Source organism: Cryptomeria japonica, chromosome 10 (assembly GCF_030272615.1).
Source record: "Cryptomeria japonica chromosome 10, Sugi_1.0, whole genome shotgun sequence".
NCBI classification, from domain to species: Eukaryota; Viridiplantae; Streptophyta; class Pinopsida; order Cupressales; family Cupressaceae; genus Cryptomeria; species Cryptomeria japonica.
Genome location: NC_081414.1, coordinates 773450707 through 773461607, shown reverse-complemented (window position 1 = coordinate 773461607; position 10901 = coordinate 773450707). Strand labels below are relative to the sequence as shown.

At 33.7% G+C, this 10901-nt stretch overlaps 1 protein-coding gene and 1 long non-coding RNA gene across 2 annotated transcripts; both read right to left on the bottom strand.

The window, feature by feature from the left end:
* Positions 1-1209: 1209 nt before the first annotated feature.
* LOC131026995 (uncharacterized) lies at positions 1210-1607 on the bottom strand. Its single transcript, XR_009102430.2, has 3 exons — positions 1540-1607; positions 1375-1443; positions 1210-1278 (listed from the first exon to the last, which is right to left on the bottom strand). It is a non-coding gene; the product is annotated as an uncharacterized LOC131026995 (long non-coding RNA).
* A 7568-nt stretch (positions 1608-9175) lies between these two features.
* LOC131026961 (heavy metal-associated isoprenylated plant protein 20) lies at positions 9176-10627 on the bottom strand. Its single transcript, XM_057956952.2, has 3 exons — positions 10395-10627; positions 9851-9929; positions 9176-9676 (listed from the first exon to the last, which is right to left on the bottom strand). The coding sequence occupies exons 1-3, from the start codon at positions 10515-10517 to the stop codon at positions 9378-9380; spliced, it is 501 nt and encodes a 166-aa protein (XP_057812935.2). The 5' UTR covers positions 10518-10627; the 3' UTR covers positions 9176-9377.
* Positions 10628-10901: the final 274 nt, after the last annotated feature.

The window sequence follows — 10901 nt, the reverse complement described above, 5'->3', positions numbered from 1 at the left end:
CTTATTGAAAATGGCTCCGAGTCATTGAAAACCAAGGTAGGCCATTATAGAGGAGCCTCACGTGACCCCACGGGATCAAACAGATCGACCATATGTGTCATGGATTGGAAGAAACAGTCAGTCAAATTTTGACAATTTTTTGGACTCAGGGCACTTGAGAGGTCGCACCGGTAGGGTATGACTCTCGAAGTTCTGGTGCTTTGGGATGCATGATAGGGGCATGCCTAGCATAAACCTACCCACTCAGACGTGCTTGCGACGTCGGTTTGTGCACACGACAAACAAAAAATGACCATTGCGAGCGTGAGGGTGCTCTCGCACCAAACACATTGTTGTTTATATTCATATTGTCGATTTTTGTTGTTTATATTCATATTGTTGATTACATATGCAAATATTCATTTAAATTTATAAAAGGGCAGCCACCAAATACAATGAATACACAATAATGAACTGAATACAAGGAGTTTTGTAGGGTTAATTCAACATTTTAGAAATTTTATCAAATCATATTCCACGATTGCAATGTTTTATATCATATATTTTTGTTGTTTATATTCATATTGTTGATTACATATGCAAATATTCATTTAAATTTATAAAAGGACAACCACAAAATACAATGAATACAAATTAATGAACTCATTACACATTTATTGGATCGAATATCGATATTTATATATATAAAAAAAGGCATGTCTGCCAAGTCAATACAAGTATTACAAAAATGTGGCATATGCCATGTCCAAATCGATATACAATAAAAATGTAGAATATATCTACATGTATTGGTCATTCTATGACCAAAAATAGCACTATATGATCCCAAACTTGTGGTGGATCATCAAAATCAAGCCTCTTCGGTGCAGGACGTGGCTTTGTAGATGGTTGCAAAACCACAATTCAAAAGCCAAGTTAGAATTCTTTTGTAGAAAATAGTTCACAATAAACAACATAACTATGCATTTAACTTTAATTCCTTTGCAATTGAAATGTAGATTACCTCATCGGCTCATCCAGGAGCTAATATCTTCGCTCTCCTCTCCTTGTCACTCTTAGGAGTTTTCTTGAAGACATACTTAAATGGATCCACATTATGGCCGTACCGCAAAGGAGTCTATTGTAGATTAAATGTACAATTAATACAATGTACTAACATAAATATATAAAAAACACTTAAAAGCTATAATATAGAGAACAATGACGTACCTGTGCTTGAGATGCTTCTCCAATGGACTGAGGATGGCTCGCCATCGATGTAGAAACTGTCGCTATTACCTATACAAAAAATGTACAAAGATTAAATATAATTAATATAATGATAAGTATTGAAGGTTGAAAACAATTAATTTTACATATCAAACAAAAGTGTACCAGATCCTGAGATGCTTCTCCAGTGCAAGGAGGAGGGTTCAACATTGACGAAATAGGTATGGATATTTCCTATATGAAAAAATAATAAGATTATAATATATCACAAGTTCACATGTATGTGTGCATATAATCATGAAATCAAGAAAATAAAGTAGAGATACATACCTCCACCCTCTCTTGATCCGTGGGCGAATCAGGTGCATTCAACATATCCACAAAGCTCAATGGCCACTGTACATGTAAAATAGACAAAAAACACTAATCAATCTACAAACCCCAACTAATACTTGATTTCAACATTTTCAAACAATTGTACAAATAAAAATGTGTTCAATTACCTTCTTCACATGTTTTGGCGTCTTCGAGGAATTCTTTTTCTTAGGACGAGCCCTAGACACAGAGGGGGTACCCTAAAAACACAAAATTAACATGAGATATTAGTACAGATAATAAATTAAACATAATTTTAAAAATCTAAAATGAAATGACTTGCATATTCCATCAAAACAATACACAAAAAGAGTTGTACAAAATATGATACCGTATAGCCTTGTAGGCCAAAATCGATCGCCGAGAGCGTGATGTCATCAATCTGGGACATTTCGTCCCTTGTCAACACCTACAAACCAGAAATTGGACCAAGCATTAAAGATAGTTAGTATATCTTGCATTTTTTTGAATTCAAAGTGTACTATTCTATTTTAACATGTTACAAAATTTATACCTCAGGCATCAAAGTTGCAGCTATGGTAACTGGGGGAGGTGTATGGGATAGCTCTGCTGCATCCTAAAATGCATATTATTTGTCTCAATTTAAATCGATGTATAAATGAAAATTAATTTATGTAATTACAAATTTAAAGTGACTGATAAATAAAATGTTATGAATTCAAATCAACACACCTGTGTCTATGGCTCATGGGCAAACACCATGTCCATCAACTCATCTGTCAGCGTGACATCCTCAACCGTGTGAGCCTGACATCTATAACCACAAATCGTGCATAAATGATATAAGTATCCATCTGCACTGGCTGCATCATCTATCCCTGAGCATATCCTCGAGAAACTGACACACATATGCTCGATGGGCTCTCTGTCACCCTCTAACGGCTCATCATCCAATACAATAGGGTGTGCTAATGATGTCCCATGCTTGATAATGGTACCAGTCAATGTTGTGGCTGCCTGAAGAGTCTGTAGCTCCATCGACTCTTTCAGCTCCAATGGGACAACCTGATGCACCTTGGGTTTGGGTGCTAGGGGGCGGCGACTCTCTGCGGCTAACCGCCTATGGGCTTTAGGTCTATCTTGGGCAGAGCCACTACCTCTACCATGAAACTCTCTCATGTCAAAATAGTTTGGAGGCACATTGAGCACAAACTCACAATATACTTTTCTCAAAAAATATAATGGCACCTCATAATTATTACAAGGTGGATCATCAAAGACCATCCACCACCTCTGCCAAAAAAGATTCTTCATCTGCGCATTGGTACACCAATGTATGAGAAACCTCTTTGCATTAAGAGGTAATGACTGGCCAGTTTTGGGATCAACAAAAACAACACATATTTGTTGTTTAGAAATATTTTTGTTTTTTACTCCATCGTATGATAGCCCATTGGCATAGAACTGACGACACCTATCCCTAAAGCTTCCCCATTTGGTAATTTCTGTGGAAACAGCTATGGCACCACTAGCTAATGTTTCTAGGCTAGTGGTGAGGGATTGATGATAGTCAAGTTCAAAAGTTTTCAATTTTACAATCAGTCTATTGATTTTAGATGTATTTTGTCCTAACTGATTAATTAATTCTTCCTGTGTTTCGGCTGTGCGGTCAAAAGGAGGAATTGGGGGTTGTTCTTGTGTGTTTTTAGGAGGTGCATTTGGTTGTTCTTGTGGGTTTTCAAGAGGTGCATTTGGTTGTTCTTTTTCTGGATTAGAAGAATCTAGTTTTTGAAACAAAAAAATGAAAAAACCTAATCAAAATTAATGAAATTAAATTCAAAATGTAAAACAAATTGCATAAACCGGAAATAAAGACAAAAATAAACAAAAACAAACCTTGATATATATCCTGGAGGACAAATCTAGCACCCCATTTGCGGTTTAGGTGAGAAAATGGGGAAAAAATGAAGTTAAAAACGTGATTTACGGGTAAATGAGACCCAGTTTTTTTTTTAGAAACTTTTTTTACCAGGCACCGCGTACGCGGTTTTATTTGGATTATTAGCGCATACGCACTCATTTTCCAAGGCGTAGCGCGTACGCGCTCATTTTCCAAGGCGTAGCACATACGCGCTTACTTTCCTAAAAGCAGCGCGTACGCGCTACCTTTTCTAGGCTTGGGAAGAACAAACCTAAGCGCGTATGCGAGAATTTAAAATTTTAAAATGACGTATGCGCTGCTTGTTTTTCCAAGTTTAATTTGGGTGGTTTCCACTTTTCTGACCACCATCTCTGTGCACATGCCCAATATTGTATTAAAAGATTAAGGTCCAATTCATTTTATACATCTACTAATATCAAAAGATATTATCTCATATTAAAACAGTTGAATTGAGAGTAAGTTATTGAAGTCATGAAATTTGCAGAATTGATTCTCCTCTCTAACTATTTCATTCCATAATTGTTTATGAAATATAATCTCATAAAAAATTTATACATATAAAAATATATCAAACTGAAGAAAACTTTAAACATCAATTATTCAGATTGAACTAATCCATTGCAATTTTTAGTCATCAACATTTTATATCATATTCTACGACAAAAAATGATCTAGTTTTTCATCATTAATATTTTGAAACATATTTGTGATCATCAATGTTTTGGATGGTACTCTACAATCCATCGTCGGAATGAAATAATTGAAAGAAGAAAATGATTCCATATTCTCCTCTAACATTTTCATCTTCATGATAGATTATAAAATATATCTGCTCTGCCAACTCAAATCTCCACTAAAATATTACTTCTGAAAGAAAATAATAAACCTTGTGTTGGTACGCAGAATATTTATTGTGATACTACTATATAAGACTCCTTTAATTTATACACATATATGTAGGCTACTTAAAATAAATATCAAATATTGTCGACTGACAGTCGTAGGTCACATAAGGAAAAGAGGAGCAGCCTGGTCGGAAACTGGCTAATAAAAGTCCTAAAATTTTTCCCACAAGTGCGAAGGCATACCCCACAAGTGTGCCTATGATGACACGTAGGCTAGTGAAATGACCAACCATAAATTGCCCTTTTAAGTCAAGAATGTTGCAAAGGATGTGATTGGAGTTAGAGGTCAAGTTGTTCAATGTGAGTGTTGTCATATATGTAAGTATTGATATTGGCAATAGTCTACAAGAAAATATCTATCCAACATTTAGAATGCACCTTTGACTATATTTAGTAATTAATTAAAAACTAAAAATTAAAAAAGCTATTGTATTCTAAATTTTAATTAATTAATAATTGCAGTCAAAAGTGCATCCTAGGTGTTGCATAGACATTGTCATCCATAAGGCCTAGAAGGACCCACTATTCTTCAAAAGTATGGGATTAATTAACAAGCTAACAACATATTATAAATTAAAAATCACACCTTCACGTGCAATGGGTATGTTGAAGAGTTGTACAAGGTCAAGTGGGCAAAATTTTGGTCTATTTTTTGTGTATATTTATGTTGAACACAAGGTCTATTGGTAGACAAGATGGAGAGATAGACAGAGGTAGAGGGATAAATAAAGATATAGAGATAGGGAGATAAAGAGAGAGAGGTAGAGAGGAATATATATAGAGGAAGAGGGATGGGGAGAGGGAGAGATAGAGAGGTATAGATGGTGAGATAGAGTGATTGAGAGATATAGAGAGAGGGGGAGAGGGAGAGAAAGGCAAAGAGACAAAAATAGAGAGAGACAAACAAAAAAAAGATAGACAAATATAGAGAAGTATAAATAAATGGGAAGAGATAGCTCAAGAGAGGGGAGATTATTTTTAATCCTCTTGTGTTGATAGAACATTTTTTTTTTTATCCTAAAACAATTGAGCTTCAATAAATTTGTATTTTATATCGATAAGGCAACATTTATATCCCTCAAATCGAGAACACTCCTACTAATTAGTCTTTAGTCTTTAAATAGATATTTGACGAAAAAAATTGAAACATATATGTTAGAAGAAGAAAGACATTTCATAGGTTGCCTACCAATGACAATGTCTTTAGGTTTCATTGAAGATTGAGATCAACTTGGATACATTACAAGAGTGAATAAACAAGCTCTGTCATATACCAACACATCAATTGTGTGTATGCAAATTATAACAATACATACAACAAGGTCCTCTTGATCTGAGTCAATATGGTATGGCATATTTACATACCTATTAATGTGTGTGTTTTGAAGATAGCTTTCAAGTCAATTACATAATAGATTACATGGATTCAAACATGATTGAATTGGTTGACTACCAAGATCAATAAATCAACCTATTCTAGAAGTGATGCAAGATAAAAATAACCTTGGACACTCATTCCACCTCCTAGTAGCATGATGCCATCTCAAAACCCACATGTACGAATCATATTAAATGTATTGGCTTGCATGCCTCTATGGGACCGCATGTTGTCGATCCCTTAGGCCAATTCACTTCTTTTCACAAGAGAAGGCAACAAGAAAATCAAGTTGCTAAAAAAATGTGAAATAAAAAAGAAAGTAATGAAAGCACCAAAATTTGTAATGCCCAAGTTGCATGTATGGAGACTCATTTCGTGAGAAATATAAATGATGACAAAATGAATTATGTGAGAGATAAAGGTTTGGAAATATAGATAGAGAAGAAGATAAAGATGGAGATGGATATGCAGATGGAGAGAATGAGAGGGGGATATTTAAAGAGATAGAAGAGAGAGGGATAGATAGAGATGGAAGAAATAAACATATAAAGAGGGAGAGGGGAGAGGGATGGATAGAGATGGAAGAGATAAATGTATAAAGAGTGAGAGATAGAAAGATACAGACCTAGAGACATGAAGTGATATATGGAGGGAGAGAGAGAGAGGGGGGAGAGAGATGGAGAAATAATGAGATAGAGATAGAGTGAGAGATGAAAGAAGAAATATGTGAGATAGAGATAAAGAGGAAAAAGATATAGATACAGAGGTCTCAATAGAGAGAGAGAGAGAGAGAGAGCCGGGGGGGGGGGGGTAAATGAAAAGATAAATATAGACAAAGCTAGGGAGATGGAGAGGGGGAGATAAAGAGGAAGAGAGAGATGGAGAATATATAGAAGGGAGAGGGATAGATAGAGAGAAATATAGGGATATGGAGGAAGAAATGTGAAGTGTATGTGTGTGTGAAAGAGTGAGAAAGATATGGTGATAGAGAGGGAGAGAGATATATACAAATAGATAAAGATATCTCCACAGGTAATCCTAAGTATGATGTGATTGGTGTTGTTAACAAAGATAGTTTTAGGGTTTTCCATTTCTTTTTCTTTATATATAAAGGCCAATATACTAATAACTTTATAAAAGCTTTTGCTATTCTTTGTGATTTAGAGAGAAGTCATTCCCTTGGATGGAGGAAGATCATCTGTGAATTTGATTCATAAATAATGATTAATATGTTGAATAAGTGATAGGTAGAGTGAGTAAGCTGGCAATTGGCTTTGGTGGTCAATTAGATTGTGAGACTATGAAGATATTTGGGTTATGTTACCTTTTTCCACATTCCTCAAGAATGGAAGAAGGTTTCAAATTGTTTGGCTAAATGGGATTCTAAGAAGATGGGGATGTGAAACATCAAAGACTGCCTAGACATTTGCCACCAAGGAGTCTAGGATTTTGGAGGAGCTTATAATGGAGGACTTGAGAACTTATTTGGGGGTTTAGGGTGTGCCCTATTTAGGTGTCTTTTTGTCCTTGGATTGATGGTCTATTCTTGGACTTGTTGTTTTGTGTTGCTTTGTACTAATCTTTGGTGATTAATAAATTTTAACCCCTCTTTTCCAAAAAAAGGAATAATTAAATAAATAATAAATTTTAATTTAACTATAGGAAAGAAAAGGTTTTAATGAATGAATGAATGAATTAATATTTATTTAATTAATATAAATAATTAATTAAATAAACTCTAATACTTAATTAATTTTATTAATGGTCAAGCAATTAAATATTTAATTAAATTAATTAAACAATAAATATTTTTTCAATTAATTTAAGATATTTTTAGGTGTCTACATTTATAATACTAGGTAGATGCTTATTTCTAAGTCATATGTAATTATTTAGGTACATTTATTTCCTTAGATCTTGAAACGAATGGGTTGGCGAATTCTACATCAACCAATCTCTAGATAGAACTTGATATAGCTACAGGGTTTCTTATGGTCGTATGGCTCAAGATAGGGTATAGGATGGGGAAACAAATATTGGAATATGAAATCCCATTTCATTGTAGATTATATTTCTAGGTTGGACATAATGTGGTAATCTACTTAGTGGGAAAGATTTAAAAAGATAAAGTGGCCATATAGTGGAAAGGGTTGTCTCATGTTCATCTAATGGTTAAAATTTTATCTTCCATAATATATGTTGTTACTATATTTCCAATGTGTAGGTAGCTATGTATTACCATCTCCACCGTGACATTCTAACATAGTCAAATCTCCCCTAGGAGCTATTTCCATGGCATCAAGAGCTAAAGATTTTTTCATAAAAGTAGCAAGATATTTCAAAATCTACACAATTTATGTATGAAAAAGAGATGGTGTTGATAGGTAAAATCAAGTAGCTTGAACATTTGATAGAGAGATTCACCCTTGGTCAAAACCTAATTAACATATCAAGTCCAAAAATAAATATTGAATATAATAAACAAAGATACTTGAGGATTTGCATTAATGATTATGTAAGTAGATGATTCAATGTTGTTTCTTTACTTGTTCTCTCAATGTAATGATGCAATTTACTTGTAATAACTCTAAAATATCAAGATGGGTAGTAATTAATTAGGGCCTATCTTAAATATGTATGTATGTATGTGTGTGTATAGATATGTTTATGTATATGTATATATACATATACATAAACATATCTACACACACACACACATACATACATATGCGCATGTGCATGCATGTGTGTGTATGTGTGGAGCTTTGAGAATTGATAAGATTTAAAAACACCTTTAGAATATTTTTAGTATGTTGCAAGGGAATGTGTTCACTTAGGTCAACCCTTAGAAACATGTGTAAAATATTAGCAAAAGAATGCATACATCCTAGAATGATTATGCAACCTTATATTCATTTTAGAGCACCAAGTTGAAGTATTTGTCTAACTCTTATCCTCTTTGTAATGCTTCTAGGATGAACAGATATAAAAGATCAGAGATGATGAAATATATTTCAATAAACGTCCTTAAATAAAATTACATAGTATCAAATTATAAAAGCATTTATTGGGTCAACTTACAACCATTAGTTAGAATGGTTGGGAGTTGATAAAATTTGAGTTTAAATTTAAATTTTTTAAAGTTAAAGATGTGATTACTAGTTCAATCCTATGCATGTACAAATGAAGAATAAATAACATATGCATTGGGACATGTGTACAAAGAGATGTAAATAATGCATGTTCTAGATAAATTTTAAATCAAAATACCTATATGTATCAATAAGATGTATATATGTATATGTATATGTATGTATGTTTGTATGTGTATATATATGTATATATATGTATATGTGTATATGTTATATATACATACATTTAATAATACTGCACCATTTATCAATATACTCATAATATAACTCCTTTCAATTCATTATAATAAGTTTGAAAGAAGTATATAAAATCTTAGAACACCAGTCTTGGTTTTATTCATACACCTACAAAATCTAACAGTCCTCAAGTGGAGGACTAATACAAAAACATCTAAGGAAAACTAATATTTTACATATTACGGACTAATCTTCTGAGACAAGAATATGAGGTGAAATCACATAAGGGTGCATGCATTTGCATTTTCTTCACTGAACATAGCTCCGTACACTTCATCTGGGCGGTTGGGGTCGATTCCAGTATCGAAAATATCTTTCCTCATATACCCAGGTGGTGCTTTTTTGTCATACGTACGTGCATTCATAACATGTTGTGTTACAGAGTTGTAGGGAACGTATGGCCATATCTCTGCGTTTTTCCCTGTGCCTTGCACTTTCTTCAGAACCTTGCTCGGTTCAATATATCCTGTAACTGTAACTTTTTGCAGCTTTCTGTTTACATCCACTGTTTGTACACCTGCTCCAGACAAAAAATAAAGCCAGAAAAATTCATACATAGCAGAAACAAATAAAAAAGATTGCAGTTACAAGGCTTTTGGTCAATGGAAAGCAAAACCTGGCCAAAGATTTCCTGATTGTAGAACCTGCAATTTTAACACTTTTTCTAATAAGGATGTCTTTTGGTGGTTACCTGACATGCGTTGGAGGGCCTTTTTCACTTTGAGCTCACACCCTGCACAGTCCATCCTTATCACTTTCACCTCAACCGTCTGCATTCCATTCAAGAAACCTTTTTAATAATCACCATACGCTCTTCTTTTCTATTTGAAAAACAATGCTTACAACCCAATAAACTTCTTTTCTATATGAAAAACAATGCTTACAACCCAATAAATCAAACTCATGAAATTTCCATTTATAATTCATAATGATAGATTTTCTGAATTTAATTATGTAAGAGTTTTTCATCCTCAGCATTTTATATCATGGTCTATGTTCCATAGTTAGGATGAAATAATTGAAAATATCATATTTGTGTTTCATACTCTACAATCCATCATGAAGATGAAATAATTGAAAATAGAAAACGATTCCATATTCTCCGCTAACATTTTCATCTTCACGATAGATTATAAAATATGCTCCCAAACTTGATGATGAAAAAAAATCCTATACACATTGTGAAATATATCAAATCTATTTGAATAAATATGTAGAAGGAATGAATAGATTACCTGCAGTGTCATCTCCTTCTTATGTCTTGTACCACGCCGAAATAGATCTGCGAAATATTCCCTGGAACTGCCCTTTTCCTCCTTCGGCTTCAAGTGCGTCACCTCCTTCGTGTGCCTCATCATTTTCCTGCTCTACCAACTCAAATCTCCACTAAAATATTACTTCTGAAAGCAAATAATAAACCTTGTGTTAGTAAGCAGAATATTTATTGTAATAGGCTACTTAAACAAATATTTATAGGCTACTTAAACAAATATCATCTACTATCGACTGACAGTCGCAGGTCACACAAAACGAAAACAGGAACAGCCTGGTCGGAAACTGGCTAATTAAAGTCCTGCAGTTTTTCCTTAACCCATAATGATAGATTTGATATTTTTTTGCAGTTTTTCCTTAACCCATAATGATAGATTTGATATTATTTTTGGATTTAATGGGAAAAAATGTAATGAAGATGTGCTTTAAGCTACTGGGTGCCACTAATGCCATAATCTAATAGAGAATTG